Here is a 19,869-nt window from a genome sequence, read left to right as displayed (position 1 = left end):
GGTGGGGTCTTTGGAAGACGATTAGATCACAAGGATGGAGCTCTCATGAATCAGATTAGTAACTTTATGAAAGAGACCCAAGAGAGCTCCCTAGTCCCTTCTACCGTGTGAGGACATGACAAAAAGCTGGCAGTCAGCAATCCAGAAGATGGCCTTCACCAGAATCCAGCCCTGCTGGCACCCAGAACTTGAGAAGTAAATTGTTTTGTTCATAGATCATCTACTTTGTGGTATTTTGTTACAGCAGCCTGAATAAACTAGACATTTGTTTAGTTATCTATGAAGAAAATAAAATTATACAGACCTGGAATTTGCCAACAAGCATAATGTATGGAGATTAATTTTATTTTTATCATAACATTTTCTAGCTATGTTTAATACTTATTGATTAAATAATAAATGTTATTTTATAATTTAGAATAAAACAAAGATTAAAATTGTAGTATATTGGGAGAACACTGATTACATTTAATGCATTAGAAAATCCTTCAAGGTTTGTCAGTTTTGAAAATACACCCCATCCTCTCACAGGCATCTTGTGCCTAAAGGAGGATTCCAGGTCACAAATAACATAATTATGACAAGTAAGGATTTTACCACCAAGACATTTGGGGCCATGTTTATTATATGTGGTAGACAAAATGTTTAAATGCCCCCCTGTGATTTCCCACTCTAATAAGAAGCGCTCAAACCTTGATTAGTTATTATATTTGGCAAAGGGATTTTGCAGATGTAATTAAGGTTAATAATCAATTGACTAAAAATTTTTAAAATAAAAAAGAATAGTCAATTGACTTGAGTGAATAAAAAAATTATCTGGACAGGCCTGATAAATCACATGAACCCTCTAAAAGAGAGTGCTTTCTCAGGTTTGTGGCAGAAGTCATAGTGATTTGAAGCACAAAGATTCACTACCTTTGCTGGCTTGAAGAGGGAGGGGGTAACATACAAGGACCAGAGAGTAGCTGCTAGTCCCTGACACCAACTACAAGGAATTAAATTCTGCCAACAATCTGACTGAGCTTGAGAAGCAGATTCTTCTGTAGAGCCTCCAGATAAGATTCGGCCCTACCCTGATTTCTGGCTCATGAAATCCTAATGAGAGAATCCAGTGGAGTCCACCCAGATTTCTGATCTGCCCAACTGTGAGCTAATGAATGTATATGTTAAGCTGCTCAATTTGTGGTAATTTGTTACACAGCAATAGAAAACTAATGGAGATATTTATTTATTGACTGACCTCCATGAAATTGTCAATATTCACTTTTTTCATCTACAGAAATAACGATTTCAGTTGGTTCAACCTAATATTATTTGGATGTGTTCAATTTAATACTGAATACTATTTAGTTGATGGGTTTTTATGGACTTGACATCTTAAGAAGACAGCAAAAATAAAACTTCACAGGCTTTACTCACTATTGAAACTAAAAAAAGTCAGGGTTCGTGCTGCCTGTTGCTATTGGAACCAATAACTAGAGACAAAGATTGAATCTTAATGGGTACTTTTATTCAGATGGTGGAGATCTGAGAATATGGGTTATGTACCCTAGAAACTTTCTTAATATCTCATCTCAAGGTGACCTTTGTATAAGAAGAAGAAAAGGGTATGTAAGGGGTTTGGGAAAGAGATTAATCAGATAAGAGTTGCTGTCTGCTATCGATTTTCCTAGTATTTCTTTATCTGTTGATCAACAATTCTTTACAGAAGTTCCCTCACTGACACACAGTGTCCCAGATATCATCTCAATCTCTTGCTGAGACCCTGGGGCACAAAGGTTGAATTGCTTGTGGACCTCCTGAAGTCTTGTAGGTCATTCCAGTTCCTGGAAAAACATCTTCTCACAGCATTAATCACTTAAGCCTATCAACTCTAACTACAGCTAAAATCTTGAACTCGAGTTCCCCTATCACTATCTTGTACTTTATTCCCCAAAATGCAGACGCCAAAAAGAATGTATATATGTTGATCTTTTTAGAAGTCCTGCACCAGAGAAAATGTCTCCCACCTCTAGTCATATTGTTTTTAACTGCTGTTCTTACCGATTATGAGCCATATTATAGCTTCTGTCTGTTCTCAAATGGGATCTTAGAGTGTCTGAGGTCAGAAACCATATTTCTACTTCTAGCACAGTTTTTTAAAAATGTAATACTCTCTTAATAAAAGAACATTACAGTGCTTAGACTTACAGTAATGGCTCTTTGAAATGCAAACAGTTAATGATTCAGCTCTGTAGAATGATGGGGGGCGGAGGGGGGTGATTTTGTTTTGGCATGGCCACTGGGGAAAAAAAGATGTTTTACAGTTTAGATGAGAGATCGAGACTTTTAAACTTTTTATCTGCCAAGTAAGAGAGTAGTTGAGAATAGTAAGTTCCCATGGACAGAAACAGGACTGAGAGCTCATGACTGAGCTGACAATTCAGTAAGCCATCCTTCCAGAACAGTTTAGGAAAGAATTTTAGAACAAAAAAGGGCAGAGGAATGAATCTTCATTGGCATAAAGAATCCAGGAATTGTGTTTTCTTCAACTACCTTAAAGTGCATGCATTTTTCTTCGCCCTTTTCATTCGTGGACCAAAAGATATAAAAGGTGAACTCATGTCATGTAGGTGCAATGTTTTGACTTCAGGAGGAGAGTTTGAGACGGAGTAAAGACTGAACAGCTCCTCCTAGTTGTCATTGAGGGTGTGGCATTAATTATCAAATCAGGAAGTGTGTTCCTGGGGAATCCTAACTCTAAGATGAAATAAAGAAATTAGTCATGTGTCCAGACCATTTTTGCCCCAACAACCATAAGTCAATGTTGCTCCATCCATCCAGACAACAAGAAGCTGTGGTTAGTTTCTAAATTATGGACGTATCACTCGAATCCATCTACTTAGTTAATCCTCAAAAACATGCTTCCAAATTATTATTGTCTATTCTTTGGGCAGCCTTTATTTAGTGTGTCCTCTTATAAATTTTAGAATATGCCAAGTAATTTTACCAGCAGAATTTTGATTATTTACAATATTGATTAAGGAGTAATACACAGAAGCTTTTCTCAAAACTAGCAATGGAATACTAATAGAATATGACGCTTCATACTTGTAAGGGTCTTTTAAAAATCTCTTTAGAAAATAGAGATGGTTCTTTTAACACCTTAATTTGTAAAACTTATCAAATGATTCTCTTCTTCCCTAACTGATTTTAAATGTTTCTGATTCTTTTCTATTTTTGTAAGCAGAGGCATGCTGGGTAGTTTTAGTATAGCCTATTAATGAATATAAAAGAAAAAACTTTAAAAGCGTTGACATCATTACATGTTTCAGTAGCTCTTATAGAATATTAGAATTGAAAGAGAATTTGGAAGTCACCCAATACAATACAAGCATGAATGAATTTCCTTCAAGAACCATCACCAAGTGATTGTACAGCCTTTGATTATGGCAGCCCATCAGAGTCTTGGATAGCTGTTACCATTAGGAAGTTCATCTTTATGTTGAAATTAATCTACCGCCATGTAATTTCTATCTATTTTTGTGAAAGTCAAACTGTACTTAAGATTGCAGGTATTTTTGTCCTTATCTTTCTAGTTATTATTTAACTGTAGGTCTTTATTGAGACACTGAAAATTCTGCTAATATACTCATTCTATCAAAATACATTCTACATTGTACTTGGATATATATTTCCATAGAAGCAATTCCCACAAGTAAGATTTTAATTTCCAAATGGCATAGCCTTAAATGTTATCTCAGAAACCATTTCATTCTTCAAATCCATTCAAAGCCATTTCTGAAGTGTCTTTTAAAACACATGAACTTGGATTGTGAAAATGAGTTATAGCTCCTTTGAAGTCAAGTTTTTTTTTTTAATTCCTTCCTTAAAATAGAAATGTAAAAACTAAAATGTCAAGTTAAGCAATAGTAATACTAACACAGTTAAAACTGAAGATAAATGTTAAACACATGCATACATTTCTTTGCAGAATATCTGCAAACGTAGAACCATGAGTGGCTTCATTACAGACAAAGAGCTACTTGAAGAGTTATACTAAAGTGCTTTCCATGTCATATGTTGGTATTTTCTAAGATTTAAAAAAAGTCACACAGGTTTGTTTCTAGAGGACATAGCTAGTAATGATTATGATCCTAGATTTTGAAAGCGAACCTCTCACCCTGTCCCTGCCGATGTTCCCTAAGCACGGTCCTGATAACTCTCTTTGATCTTTTTCTCATTTTGTCTCTCCTCTGAAGAAGTGAAACAATTTACTGAATTTGTAAATTTGGGAAGAAGAGCCAGACAGGCTGACTCAACACTGCATTCCTTTTGCTCCCCTAGGCATGGAGTCTGTTCATTTGAAGTCTCTATTGCTTCTCTGCTCTTTCATGCAGTTGTCTTTACTGAGGCAGGCATGTGCCCTGTGTGGGCCACTCCATTCAGGGGGCCTGCAAGGGGCAGATAAGCCTCTCTGACTGAGTACCGTGAGCAGGCCCACCTTGCTCTCTGCTGAATCACTTCCTTCACCTTCGCACCCATCAGTCTAGCACGCAAGCAGGGAAGAGATGGCTGTTGCATCATCTGTACCTCCCACCTCCGGGACCCTGAAAGTGGGGAATGATGAATTAGGGAAACAAAAATCTTTTGATTACGTAAACAGAGAGAAGAAACAAAGTTTACATTCTTGCTAGAAGTAAACTCTTAGTTCTTGACCTTTTCTCTTAGGAATAGAGGCAAGTTTAGGATACAAACCCATATTCCTCGCTAAATATATATATTCCAGTATTCTGGGTATATGGTAATTATGGGCATAAATACTTAGCAAGTGTAAATGTGTCATTATTTTATATTCAGGCATTTCTGAAGGCAAAGTTAAAAAGTTGTAATTGGCAGGAGCTCTTTTATAATCATGTGATCTTTTAGCCCTAGGAATAGGAAATAAGCTAATTCAACACATTCAGTTTACAAATAAGGAAACTGAGGCACAGAGAGATTGAAGCATAGTCAAGGTCACACAGATATATAATGGCAAAGCAGGAACCTGAGCACCAATAATATAAAAAATACTGATTGATAAGAATCATAAAGCTGAGAGCCATAAATATCACTCTGTAGACCACTTGTATGCATCTTTGTGATGTATTAATGATGTAGGCAGATATAATTTCATCCAGCTTTTTATTGTACAAAAGAGGGTGATTAAGTTATAAAAAAGAAGTACTTTTCCTGCAATGATAAGCCAAATGAAGAATAAAATTAATAACCTAATTTCTATGAGAGCTTCCTATACCAGATTACACATATTTGGCATTTGATAGTATACACTGAGTTGTTATAAAACGTTGGGTTAATTTCCACACAAAAGCATTTTCTCTTAGAATAACAAGTGATCTTAGACTATATTATAACAGTCTTTTTTTAAAAAGAGTTTATCTACTTTTAGAGAGAGGGGAAAAGAGGGAGAAAGAGAGGGAGAGAAACATGAGAGAGATACATTGATTCGTTGCCTCTCACACGCCCCTAACCCTGGAACCTGGCCCACAACCCAGCCATATGCCCTGACTGGGAATTGAACCAGCAACCCTTTGGCTCTCAGGCTGGCACTCAATCCACTGAGCCACTCCAGCCTGGGTTATAACACAGTCTTAATCCTGTTCCTGGGTAGCTAAAAATGAAAATAGCTAAATTAAAATTATGTAAATTATACATAATAATGGACCTTCTTAAGACAGTTTTCTTTGGTCAATATTAATGACATGTTAAAACTCGATCTTCAGGCAGTGGGCAGCAAGCCCGCCCATGTCACCGAAACAGAGCACACTTGCAACAGCCTCCTCGTCTTTGTCGTGCACAATAAATCGTGTGCCCTATTCACTCACATTTGATGCACTGTGAGGTCATTTTAAACTTATGGCCTTCTTTCACATTAGCAATTCTGACAGGAGAGTTTTCTTTGAATTTTGCTGCTTAAGCCAAAGTCCAATATTGAAATAAATAAAAAGAAATAAATAAAAATAAATCACAAAAGCTGATGTGTCATTTGGGAGAATGGCAAAAAAGAATACAGCATCACAAATCAAAACAAACTGAAGGCCTAAAAATTGGTGTTTGAGAAAACCTTTCCATGTGACTATGAGAACTGACATGCCCCAGGAACTGTCACCTCTTGCTGGTAGAACCTTCCTCATTTGACCTCCCAGCAGGTATTGATCGAACATTTGTCATGTGCTCAACTCAGTGTTCCATGCTTGGAAGAATGATTTTTTTAAAAAATGTGCCCTGGCTGGTGTGGCTCAGTGCATTGAGCACCGGCCTGCAAACCAAAGGGTCTCCGGTTCGATTCCCAGTCAAGACACATGCGTGGGTTGCAGGCCAGGTCCCTGGTTGAGGGAACGCAAGAGGCAACCACACATGGATGTTTCTCTCCCTCTCTTTCTACCCCCCTTCCCCTCTCTCTAAGAATAAATAATTAAATAATGGGAATAAAACAAGTAAGGGTGATCCCTGTCCTTAGGGGGTTTATACTTTAGTTGGGGAGAGGAGACCAAACGGCTAAAATAACCAGACTGTGACTTCAGTGTGAAATCTCTTAAACATCTTTCCCTCAACTCACTCACCACATTAACCTAATGCTCTGCTTTCTCTCCATAAAACATGTGAGTGAGGCCCAGGCTAGGCTCAAAGCCCATGGTCCCTCCCAACGTGCCGGTGCTGCTGGATACCAAATTGTTTATCACAGTTATACTTGTTTTTATAATTGTGAAATTTAAATATGTTTTTTGAACTTTTGAAATAGAATTGTGACAACAGAAAATTTTCTATGAAAACGAATTTAAATTACTTTTGAAAGACATGATAAAGCTGGGGCATTTAAAATAAGGCTTTTTAATTGAGTTTGAGAAAAACAACTAAAAAGATTAGGGGAAATATTATAATATTCTGAAAGGATACTTTGCTCAGATAGTCCACACCAGGGGTGGTATAATTTTGAATATTTATAATAGATACACATTAGATCATGAGCACTTCTTCCTAAAGAGACAAATGATAAAAGATTGTCAGTTTTGTGTTCTATTGTAGCTCAGAAGCAGCCATAGGCAACCTGTAAGAAAGGGGGCATGGCGGAATTGTTACAGAGCAGGTCCCCCAAATCCCCAGAGCCTGCTGTTTGGGAACAGGGGAAAGGGGCAGCTTTCAAGATGCCTTTGCATATCTATGTCTGGTAGCTAGTGTCTTCATTATGCAAATGGCTTTGGTTCTTTCAAGGCCCCAAGGAGAGGAGAGGGGTTTTGACTATGGAATGCTGAGGAAAGAGCAATGGGGCCTGTGCAAGGTTCTGTGAATGGTCAGAACTGGTTATCCTGCCCACAGTAAGGATTTAAAAAGAAGGCAGCAGCCATTTTTGCAGAGAGAGAGAGAGAGAGAGAGAGAGAGAGAGAGAGAGAAGACAGAGAGAAAAACAGAGAGGACAGAGATCCACGCAGTTTGCAAGGAGGTTTTATTCATGTATCTTCTCTTCAGACACTGATTTTGGGATTTTAATTTGTTGTTTCCCATTTTTTTCTTTTTTTTTTGCATCGTCTCTTATTCAGATCTTTTTGTTTTGCCTTTTGTAAGACCATTTTGATCTTTGTTCATGTTAGAAACTTTCCTCAAATATTTGGTGACCTTTGGGCTTCCTCTTCAGGTTTAGAATCAAGGCACTAAATATCTGCTTGAAAACTGTGCACACAGTAGAGCTTGTAGACCGACTGGCTTCACTGTTGGAGATTGGGTTGGGCTCCAACTATTTTATTTCACCCACAGATGATCGTCTCCAAAGAGACTAAGTCCGGAGAGAAACTGTCCAGTCTGCCACATGAAGAGTAAGCATGAAGACTTTCACTCAGTCTTCCTGTTTTTGACACTGTTCTTCATCCTTCCCACTACTGTATAGAGAGTTTTTCCTGGTTCCTGCTTGGATAAGTTGAGGGAGAGGTAGGGAGAGGTGGGTAAGTCCTTGGCTTGGTGGAACAGGAGAGGGATTGAAGAGGGTGTCTACTTGCTCCTTATGTGGAGACTTCAGACACTTCTTTCTCAGTCCCACTTTTCTTCCCCAACTTCAGGGATACCTTGTGCCTCTAGTTATATCAAGGTTTCTTGAATGTAAAGCAACTTGCTTGTTATTGGCTTATTCTACGACCAGTTATCACTTCTCTGTCTGCTTTCCTACTTCCAAAATTTTCTTGATATTTCTTATCTACTGTCTTTATTCTTCCTTATTCTCTTTATTCTTGTGGTTTTTATTGTTTCGTTTTGTTTTTTAATCTCTGAAGTATCATTTTAGTTCAGAGAAAATGCATGTGCTTGCTCTATCTACTGCATTGTAGTAATGGGCATTTTCAATGTTGCCAAAATGCCCTTTGAAAAATGCACTAACTTATAATCCTAAAGTCTGTGCACATCTATACCTTATTTCAAGGGACATATTTGCCTATAGTGTATAAATCAAACCTGGCTGGTTTAGCTCAGTGGATTGAGCGTCGGCCTGCGAGCTAAGTGTCGCTGGTTCGATCTTCCAGTCAGGGTACATCAGAGAAGGAAAACTCTGACTCCAAAAAACCTCCGCTGTCTTGTGGCATACCTCTTCAGGGGAAAGGCTAAGGGAGTAAACCCCGACAGAAAATCCGGAGCCGGAGTCCCTAAGGCGGTTTGACGTTGTAGTCAACACCGGCAACTCCTGCGGCGCACCTGAAGCCAAGCTGTATTGACTCCGTCTTCCCCTTGGACCCTTCAGCTGCGAAGAGAGGGGGGGTCTGCTGCATGGGCAACAGCAGACCCTCCATATCACCCTGCCCAGGCTCTGTAGCTTCAGCGTCATCACAAGATGTCGATTCAACACGGGAGGAGACAGATACCATGTCACTCCCGAGTCGGACTGCACAGCCATTCTCGGCGGTGCAGATAGACTCTTGAGAAGCTACACCATCGTCTCTCGAGACGGACGGCTGCCGACGACGATAAATCAAACCTTTTCTTCCCTACCAGTTTGCTACTCAGTTTTATGTTTCTTCAGAATAAGACCTATATCTTTGTTTCCTGCACACAATATTTGGCACAAAAGAACAATTGCAGGAAAACTCATGGGCCAAAAAGGCAACCATTTCAGCCCTTCAACTGACTAGGAGTTTGCGTTTTAGGAATGTGATGTCATGCCTCTAAAGCTCTGTATATCAATCTGAATTCATCCCTAACACTCTCCTTAGCATTAATACCATAGGGGCTTGTATCAAGATTGTAGGGGCTGCAATAACACAGCACAACACACTGGGTCCCGTAAGCACAGATATTTATTACCTCACAGTTCTGGAGGCTACAACTCTGAGATAAAGGTTTCAGTAGGGTTTGTTCCCTCTCAGGGCTGTGATAAAAAGATCCGCTCCACGCCTCTCTGCTCGCTCCTGGTGGTTTGCTGGCCACCTCTGGCATTCCCTGGTTTGTAGAAGCAGCACTCAGATCGAAGTCCTCCTGTCCATATCTCCTCCTCCCTGTTGAAGGTCTTTCTCAATTTCCCCTTTTTATAAGGATTCCAGTCTAACTGGATTGGGGCCCACCCTGATAATCTTATTTTAACTTGATTACCTCTGTAAAGACCCAACTTCCAATTAGGGTCATACATACCCTTTGGTTCCATTTATATAAAACTAGAAAATGCAACCTAATCCACAGTGATAGAGTATAGATTAATGCTTGCTTGGAGATAGGCAAGGGTGGGATTGCCAAAGAAAAGGGCACAAGAAAACTTTTGGGGGTGATTAATATGATCGCTATCTTATTTCTTGACTAGATATACATGTTAATATTTATCTAATTCAACACTTTAAGTAGTTGCCGCTTATCATATAGCAATTATATCTTAATACGGCTATTTTTAAAATGTGAAGAAAACATTTTAGAGAAAGCAATATGTTTTTTTTTTAATTTATTTTTAAAAAGTTCTCTAATTATAGCTCCTTCTAAACTGTTATAATTTAGGAACAAACAGAATCAAAATTTGCTGAAATATTCAAGTCAGTTGTCTGTAGTAACTTTAAGCAATTTTAATTAGTCCATAATTAAAACCCAAACTTACAAAAGAATGATTAAAAGACGAAGATTTCATGAGTAAAGAAAAATACCGTCTAATTATTATACCATGTGCCTACATTGAACATCTTAGTTCTTCAGAGATGTTAAAAAAAGAGCAGAACAAAGTTGATGTTTTAATTATAATTCCCTATTATATTTACTCACTGTTGCTCTTCTCTTCTAAAATGGGTTTATAATTTGGGTCTATAAATATTTGTATTATTTTGCTTCAAAATTTAATTGGGCAAAGAAAATAGAAAAATTAATTGAATGTGTAAGTTGGTAAAGTACCGTGAATCTTTCAAGAATTTTGCATAAACTGACAAAAATGTGAGCATTTTGCTGTAAAAAATAAAGAATAAAGTATCAAGCATCTTTAAGATGTAAAAAAAATTACTGATCACACATAGCTAATAATTTCTTTTAATGTTTAGATTAACTCCAAAATAAATAGATCCAACAGTTTTCAAACAGCGAGTAAAGTAAGTTGAAAAATCAACAGAACACTAGGAATTTCAAAGCATTTCAGAAATAGTGTATTCCTAATACCATATTGGATTCTAAGATGAAAAAATATAATAGACTTTTGCTTGTTTTTGATGGAAAGTTTCTGAGGTGTAAATAATTAGTAATGCATCAGATCTGTCCAAGAAATTATTTCCACATAAGGAATGTATCTGCACTAAATATTGGCAACATTTGGGAATTTATAGCAAGTAAATCTGAGTAAGTTTTCCTTGACTTTAGAAGCTCTCGGGTAAATTATTTCAATATCTAAAATGAATTCAAATGCAAAACTTGCATTTTATACATGTAAAAAAGTGTGAAAACTTTTAACTTTTACATATATGACATTTGTAGATTTATGGGGGACTTTCAAAAATAAATTTCTATTTCTGATGTGGTAATCTGTAATCAGAGTTCATGTTTACAACTTCTTTGCATTAACCAAATTAATCAGTGGAGAAATCAAATTATTTTCAAGGTAGTTAAGGAGTTAAGGCAAATAGTATATATTTAAAACTAAAATCCTGGTTTCTTTTCTTTGTTATTTTATGACCACTGGGTCATTGCTCCTATCCCCACAGCATTCTACTCTGTGAAAGATACTGTATTTGAGGGGTACACATCTAGGATGGGCGGGGGGACCAAAAAGAGAGAAAGACTGTTTGGAACATGTGCGATGCAAGGAGAAATCACCAAGTAATATCTGTTTCTTAGCTTGGAGAAGAATCCAAATGTCCTAAATCAGGTTTGCTACAATTTATGACTTAAACCACAGCTTTACATAAACTGTGTTCATGTCATGGTTAAGACTCTCAGAATCTGGCTTGTCAGGGTTACAGCAGAGAACGGAATTCAAATGATTTCCATGGAAAGACTTTGGTGAAGAAACTGTTGATGAGGTCTGGGCACAGCCACGGGATAAACAAGAAATATTGAGCTCCGGAGACCAGTAGGGAGGAAGTTTTCTCTCCCCGGGGCTGCTGGCCACCATCACTGTCAAGTTACCAGGAAGTAAGGGAGCCAGGGAGAGACCTGGAGCCTCAGAGAACAGCCTGGCCAGTAGCTGATGTTCCAGAGCAGGGTTCCTTTCCATTTCTTTTTAGTTATTATCCCTACCCTACGCTATTAAAAAATAAAATCTATTTTAGATCTACCTACTGAAATAAATGAACAACTAAGCAATACACATTTATCGGGTAGGGTTGAAGTATTGTGTTTTTTTTTTTTCACCATCTCTCCCACAAGAACCAATTTTTACCCTTGTGGGGTCAATATTGCCACCTTTGAGACTGTATACTCTAGAGCAGTGGTTCTCAACCTTCCTGATGCCGAGACCCTTTAATACACGTCCTCATGTTGTGGTGACCCCCAACCATAAAATCATTTTTGTTGCTACTTCATAACTGTAATTTTGCTACTGTTATGAATTATAATGTAAATATCTGATATGCAGGATGTATTTTCATTGTTACAAACTGAACATAACTAAAGCATAGTGATGAATCACAAAAACAATATGTAATTATATATGTGTTTTCCAATTGTCTTAGGCGACCCCTGTAAAAGGGTCATTCGACCCCCAAAGGGGTTGCGACCCATAGGTTGAGAACCACTGCTCTAGAGGGAGGCAGCAGCCACCAGGATTGTGGCCCTGAGGCTGGAAGCAGACTTCCGAAGAATCACCCCGACCTCTTTGTCCTCCAGCCTCCAGCAGCAGAGGAGCCTGCTGGATGGTTCACAGGGTCCTCTCTGGGCAGAGCAAGGCAGTGAAGGGCAGAGCGTGAAGATCAGGGAAACAAAGAAAGTAGCCAGTAGCTATTTTTTCCAATTTTTTTATACCTCATATGAGGTGAAATCTCTTTGAGGGGAGCCTTGCATATCTTGGTGAAGAACATGGATGTTGTGTCAGGAAGACCTCGATTGAAATTCCAGATTTGTCCCTCTCTCACTACATAAGCTTAAGAACCATCTTTAAACTCTAACCCTCAGAGTAAATGGAGCTATTAGTATCTATTTCTGGCAGTTGCTTTCAAAGTAAACTAAAACAACATTTGCAGAGCACTTAGTAATGTTCCTGGCTGGATAAATAATCACTACATGTAAATGTTAGAGCATTTATCTCCCGCTCTTCTATCCTTTGATTCATGAGTGCCAAGTACTTACCCGACGATGGTGCATTGATCGTGCCCAGTGCTGAGCACACAGAGCAAACAAGACTCTGTCCACCAAGCTTGCAGCCTGGCAGAGTCAGAGGTAACAGTCTTCCCCATCCTATTCAAAATTCCAAAACACAGTCCGACTGTTTGAGGGAAATTGGTCTACAAAAGAATCGCCCTGGATATATAACAGGTGAAAACTGGTCGCATATCAGTTAGTAAAGTTCTATGTGACATCTTCTGAATAAATTAGCCACATGTCCAAGAAGTCATCCACAAGACCCTTTAGCCAATTGCTTTGCCCATACCTTTGTTCCAGAGGGAGATCATGAAGCAATATCACCATTTCTATAAAGTGGTGGTGCAGAAAACTTCATTCCAGCTAGTTTTGTAAGCTTTGTACTCTCATCTGTAAGAGTGAGAAAATGATAGCACTTACCTTGGAGGGTTGTTGATGGTTGAATAAAAAAATTTTTAAAAAGCACATAAAGCAGTTAATACCATGTCTCGCTCAGACTAAGTGCTTAATAAAATCTAGTTATTTAAACGTATTTTTCTTCAGTTACTGAAATCATTATGACCTTGTGCATGCATTTCAGCTTGCCTTAGTTTTTCATATTTAAAATGAAATGATTTTAAATGTCCATTCCACCTCAGTAAAATTTTCATAGCTGATGAGAAAAATATCAATTTTATCTAGAAAATCATTAATTTAATAATCGAATCCATTATCATTAATTAATTTAGTGATAAATTAATTAATGATAATTATATTTATACTTTAATTTTATAATTCAGGTGAATTTGCCTTTGATTTATTATAACTAATTAATCAATAGAAAGAGTAGAAAAAAAGTGTCCACTGACCACCTATATCACAGTAGTCTATTGTCAGCATAAAAGTTTATTTATGAAAAGGCATAAAAGTTTCCTTAAGAGATAATAGTTATGGTTCTTTTAAAGCATCTGACACAAACTTCATGATTAGCAGCATAGGAAAATACTGAAATTATGTTAAAAGGATAGAAAATAATTTAAATACCGACGGAAATCTTTTAAGTTAAAAAAAATGTTTAGCCTTTCAAAATAAACCTTTGAGTCCAGCATCATAAAATAAAGCAAAACTGGAAAAAGGAGCAACAACAGTCAAAAATTAAAAATTTCCCAAAACCTGCTACCTATCTTGGAAAGCTGAAATGTTCTATAACAGTTTTGGTTAAGTGCTCCAGCTACGCGGTAGTTAGTTCTATTTTACTGGATGAATTACTCCTTTGCAAAACCTTTTGGGATTTACTATCTCTTTAATGAGAAAAGAGACCTCCTGCTAAGAAACAAAGAGCATAGATTAGGTTTTTTAAAGTGCTGATTAAATAATAAAGTAACTTAAAATATAAACGAAATGCTTAGTAAGTGAATACTGGCTGGCTTTCTAGGCACCATTTAAAGCCTTTATCAAGTATTTTATCCCTGGTGGCAGGTGCCAAGTCCATCTACACACAGGGGCTGCCCATGAGGTGCTGATTGTTCATTCTCACACCTGCACTTAATGAGCATCAGTTTTGTAAGCTTGGCCATTTTTAGGTGAGGAAGATGGGAAGGCGTTTATGAGAAACAAAACAACTGTAATTTATTTCCATTCAACTTACCTATACGAGGCCCGAAATCAGAAAAAGATACCCCAGTTTCTTAAGTCAGAAAATTCCAAAGGTCACCTAGTCCCTGGCCTAATAGGACTAAAAGAGATTATGAACAAGGTTAAAAACCAAAGGCTTTCAGGAAAAAACAGCCCACCTGCCTCTAAATATAACCCACTGTGTCAATAAGTTATTTCTTAACAGGGGTAAGATTTTTTTTTTTTTCCTTCAATAGGCAAAGGATTTGGCCGGGAGTATTGTTTGTAATGTGTTTATTCTAAAAGGAAACCCATTTTTTACATGGAAATAATTGCCTTTTGAAACCTATCTCTTAAATTGTTTTAATTCCAATCCTTCAAAAATGGCTAGATCTGATAAATTCTTGTTGTGCTTAGTCATAATCTTCAACTCAAATGAAGTCAATTCAGTTCAGATCTCCATAATTGCTCCTGCTCCCCACTAACTTTCTCCAATAACAAAACAGGCAAATAACATCCCCCCCGCCCCCAACACACACACACAGATATATGTGCTCTTTTTATTTGTTACTGAAAATTTAAATTGACTTAAGTTCTGGGAAATTTCTATTGCCATGGCAATTTCAAGAAGAAACAACAACAGTCCTAAATGAACATTTGTTCTGTCTCTGCCACATACATGCCTTCACACAAATGCTAGGTTTCCTAGGGAGTTACTGGTGTCAAGGAAACAATCCACTACTGTACGAAAGGCAAACGCCCTCTTGGGAAAATTAAGAAATTAGGACACCTTGGATGTATTGCTGCCACCTGGAAGTGTGTCCTTGACACAAATTCAGGAGATGGTATAAGTAGAAAAGAATAAAAAAATTACTACTTTTATTTATTTTTATTTTTTAAAAAGAGATACCGCTTTTAATCAATTATTTAAAGACAATTTTACTGAGGTAAAATTTACTTGTCGTAAAGTTCACCCCCTTTAGGTGTACAGCTTAATGATTCTTTTTAACTCTACCAAGTTGTGCAGCCACCACACAATCTAGTTTTAGAATGTTTGTTTCTATCACCTCTTTAAGATTCTTGGTGCCCATTTACAGTTTATTTCCGTTCCCAGCCCCAGTCCCAGGCATCTATGAATCTACTTTCTGTCTGCTTGCTTACATCTCCCTATCCATTTGAGATAAGAAAAAGAACTCTTAAGGATATTTCATAAAAGCAGAAGCATGCTATTTACTGAAGAACCTACTGTGTCAAAATAGCCTTTAAGATTTTAAAGGGAATGCAAGGGCATGTCTGCTGAGTTGGAACAAAGTCAGTGTGATCTTTAAGATTCAATTATCTCACCAGTTAGAGATAATAGACCTACACAGTTAGAAAGGATTTCGATAATGAAAGAATACTGTCTCAAGCTTTGTTATCTCAGCTAAGAAAATATCTCTATGTCCAAAGTTAAAAAGAAAAAAACAAACAAACTTTCAAGTAAAAGAGTAAACTTCCAAGCATTCTAATAAAACTCAGTTAAATATCACTAAGTTTTTGTTTAGGGGACATTAGAGATATACCATTTCCTTAAACAAATTATATTTCAATGGGATCCAAATATAAAAATTTCTTCTAAGATTTAAGGTGGGCTTTTTTCTTCCAAGTTCTCATATGTACGTTATGTATTTTGAGTACAGTAAATATATCAGCCTTTCATATTTTTGTTTGACAACATACTTTTTCTAACCACTTATTTCCTTCCTCCAGAATCTGTGTGTTAAGAAAACTTTAATTTCAGGTCTATCTTTCTTACATCCCAACTTCCAGGTATCCTTATGTTCGGAAGGAACACCGTCTTCCCAGAAATGTATTAAGAATTTACGAGAATCTCTTATATTTGAAAGAGAAAACTGTTCTGTCAAGTGATGATGAAAAGTTAAAAAAACAAAAACAAAAAAACACCTCTAATTTAGGAATCTAAATTTGGGAAAATCTGTGGCACTCTGTCAACTTGAAATGTTGGTTACAAAAACTCAAGAAGTTATTTTACACTACTTGTAGGAAACTGGTATTTGCTGTTTTAAAACAATTTTCTGCATTAATTAAAACAAATGTTAGTTTTGTGTCTTTGATGTGTTAGGCATTTCATAGACCATACAGTTGGAATTACCCCACCGCAGTTACTGAAGGTGGAACTTTTGGAGAAAACAAGTACCTGCAGAAATGTACATATTGCTAGTAACTTTCATGGGTTTTCGAAGCAAACGGGAGGTCTGCACTACTGACATAACTAGAAGGCAAAGATTTAAGTTTGGATCTCTCAGGATTTACTGAAGAAGGTCGTGGACTTTTGTTGAAGATCTTTAAAAGCAAGTGTGACTTGTGTCTGTCTGAAAAAAAGAGTGATTTGATGAGTTGCTAACCGCTAGAAGCTTCTCAGATTCCGTGTCCACCCTCTGAATTTAGAGGGAAAGCGGGAGAAATCTTAAGTGGGAACTTGCCACATTCCTGGAGTAGATTATTTAAATTTAAAAAATCTGGCTGCGGGTTGGGGGAGGGGAATTCTGTGACTTAACTGATGTCTACAAAAAGAAAATTCCAAATAATAGCAAGGAAGGGAATGTAGGAAGGAAAGACTGGAAATGGTCTTTTCTTAGCTTTCAGTGATTCAAACAAGATCTCTTCTTTGTGAGTAACTGCAACGGAAAACACGAGCAAAGACATGAAGATCTTTCTCCACAGCCGGTCCAACTTCCCAGTTTCCAGGTCGGTCTCGACTGCTTGCACTTTCAGTGGAAAGAGACATCCCATCCCCGGGAAAGGAAGATAACTATATCTATATCTATCTATATAAATACAATTATTTTTCTTTAATACAAAGTGCTGCTTTCTCCTTTCAAAAGAAACCTCGTTCTCTGAATTTCCCCCAGATCCGTCAAGCGCCCCGCGGAACTCCTAGTACTTAGCCGAAGCTCATTAAAGGATGGATTTCCCCCTCTGATCCCCAGCCAGCACCTCCTCAGAACGGGCAGGTACAGCGTCTGCGGGGGGCGGGGGGTGGTGGTGGTTAGTCTTGAACAGGAAGCTATGAAGACAAACTAAAGGGAGTCCCAAGTCGACGCACAGTAGACCAAGGAAAGGGAACAGGAGAAAAGCCAGCCCCGCCCTGGGACTGCAAAGTCTACATTCCTACAGCTGCAAGGTGGTGGCTGCTTTATGGTTTTGTCCTCCCCCAAAATACACTCCAGTGAGCAGAGATTTTTTTTTTTTTTCCAGAGATGACGAAATGTCCTCACCCCCCACCCTAATAAGAAAAAGGGAAGCGGGGGGAGGGTGATGGAGGAGGTCCTGCAACCCCTTCGCTTCGCGTAACTCCAGCCCCTCCCTTTCTCCCCCGTCTATCCTTTTACAGTCGTTTCCCATCCCTCCCCCTCCCTCCCCCAAAAGTTGGACGACCGCAAAGGAAACCGAAAAAAGTTCGCCAGCCCCAATCCTGGCGGGGGATCAGCACCTCTTTTGTTCGCGGCGAACCCACAGTCCCCCTGACGTCACCCGGAGTCCGGGCCAATCGGCGCGCGGTCAGCGGCGGCCACAGGCGGGGTGGAGGGAGTGGGGCGGGTCCCTCCTCTCGGACGCCCTGGACCTCGCGGGGGGCGGGAGGGGACAGTCCCATATAAACCCCGGCTGTCCGGGCTCAGCCGCCCGCGCCGGCTGCGCTGTACAGGGGAGGAGAAGGAGCCCCAGGCGCAAGCTGGGACCTGCGGCCACAACTTTTCTCCCGTCCTCTCCTGCCCCTCTGTCCCCCTTACCTGTCCCCTTCCCCATCCTCTGACCCCTACCTTCTTTAAGGCGTCAACCCCCCAGGAGGCACTGGAAAGGACTCCTCCCGCAGGTTTCGAAGAGAACTAAACTTGGTGGCAACTTGCCTCCTGGTGAGGGCGTCTCTCTCCGCGCCATCTCAAGATGCTCAGGGGTCCGGGGCCCGGGCTGCAGCTGCTGCTGGCCTTCTTGTCCCTGGAGATAGCGGTGTCCTCCCCCGAAGCCTGGAGGGGCAAGAGGCAGGCTCAGCAAATCATTCAGCCCCAGTCCCCGGTGGCTGTCAGCCAAAGCAAGCGTGAGTATTGACTGCGGGCTGAAACTGGCTGTCTGTCTCAGGGATGGGACCGTGAAGCCAACTAAAGTTGTGGCTGAAGTTTTGCGCGCGCGCGCGGAAAGTGTGCACGTCTTAATGCGAGAAACCAGCTGTGGACACAAAAGGCATTGGTTTGAGCAGGCTGGTCTGAGGGCCTAGGATAAGGTAATATAGGGGAGGACCGGGGCTCCGCGCTGTTCTGCTGTGCTCTTATCAACTAACGTTCAAGTCGTCTCCCTGTGAATTCATCAAAGCTTTCCTTGAAAGAGAAAAGCAATCCACGCCTTTACATTTTCATTTGGGTTTACTATGGTCTTTCTTATTTTCTGTGTTACTAAATAGCTTGTGAAATATTTTCAAAATGGAACGGGAAGAAGGTAACTACATAGCTATTGCTGTTCCTAACTTGGAAAGAGAGGTAATTTAGTTCGTTCACATGGCCTCGGGGCCCCTCAGGACACTGCTCCAGGAACAGACCAGAACGGAATTCCTATTCCAGCTTTTCAGACACACCCTCCCTTTGCCTTGGCTAAAGGAAACTGCTTCAAGTTGCCCTCTAGACTTACTACCCAAGAAAAGCATAGAAGTTTCTTGCAAAGTTAAAAATGCAATTGCAATTATCTGCTTTTCCAAACGTTTCCATTTCTTTGATGCAGACCTCTGGCCAGATGGAAATGACATCACTGTGTAACATTTAGCTACGTTAAAAGAAAGGGAAAAAAGAATACCTAGATATTTACGTGTATAAATTGTGGTTAACTCTTTAGATAGCTAGTTTCTTCATCTACATTTTAGCAGAATATTGCTTTTAATTCTCCTCGTGCCTGAAGAGTCACTTATTTTTCTATGTTTATTGCTTAGCCATATCAATTTAGTTGTGCAAGAAAATCCCATAATCTGGAAAAAAAAGGTGGGACGCAAACGTAATAACTTTTTGTTCAATTATTTACAGCTGGTTGTTTTGACAATGGGAATCACTATCAGATAAACCAACAATGGGAACGAATCTACCTGGGCAATACCTTGGTTTGTACCTGTTACGGAGGGAGCCGGGGCTTTAACTGCGAGAGTAAACCTGAACGTAAGTGGTGGGGAGCCTGGTAGTTAGAACCTTGTAGGAAATGGAGAAGTGATGCTTGTTAATTAAACTTAGCATTGGTTGTAAAAGGACACACACCATTTTTTCAATAGAATAGTTTGTCATTTTTCTCTTAAAAAATTTAACAACTGCTTATTTCTCTTTTTACATGTTTTACCTTTAACACAAAAGAACAAATGTATCTCCAAGTAGTTCCTAGAGCCTTCTTTTTGTGTTACTCTCCCAAAGGTTTTGATAAGAAAATAAAATATTTTGTGTATTTTTCCCTCCAAAACACGGAAGGCATTTT

The 19,869-nt window shown here is 38.9% G+C and overlaps 1 protein-coding gene across 6 annotated transcripts in view; it reads left to right on the top strand.

Annotated features, from left to right (window-relative positions):
* Positions 1-18,074: 18,074 nt before the first annotated feature.
* FN1 (fibronectin 1) overlaps positions 18,075-19,869 on the top strand; it is a 65,192-nt gene continuing 63,397 nt past the window's right edge. For 2 of the 6 annotated variants that reach the window (XM_090283431.1, XM_090283423.1), the window contains exons 1-2: positions 18,075-18,463; positions 19,434-19,562. In XM_090283431.1, coding sequence (XP_090139557.1) covers positions 18,313-18,463; positions 19,434-19,562 — 280 coding nt within the window. In that variant the 5' untranslated portion in view covers positions 18,075-18,312. The remainder of the gene's footprint in view (positions 18,464-19,433; positions 19,563-19,869) is intronic. The other 4 variants (XM_090283449.1, XM_090283459.1, XM_090283470.1 and 1 more) reach the window with 2 other exon arrangements.

This window comes from Furipterus horrens, unplaced genomic scaffold (assembly GCF_987537825.1).
Source record: "Furipterus horrens unplaced genomic scaffold, mFurHor1.1.pri manual_scaffold_1, whole genome shotgun sequence".
In the NCBI taxonomy this organism is placed as follows: Eukaryota; Metazoa; Chordata; class Mammalia; order Chiroptera; family Furipteridae; genus Furipterus; species Furipterus horrens.
This window is presented reverse-complemented; position numbering and strand designations above follow the sequence as displayed.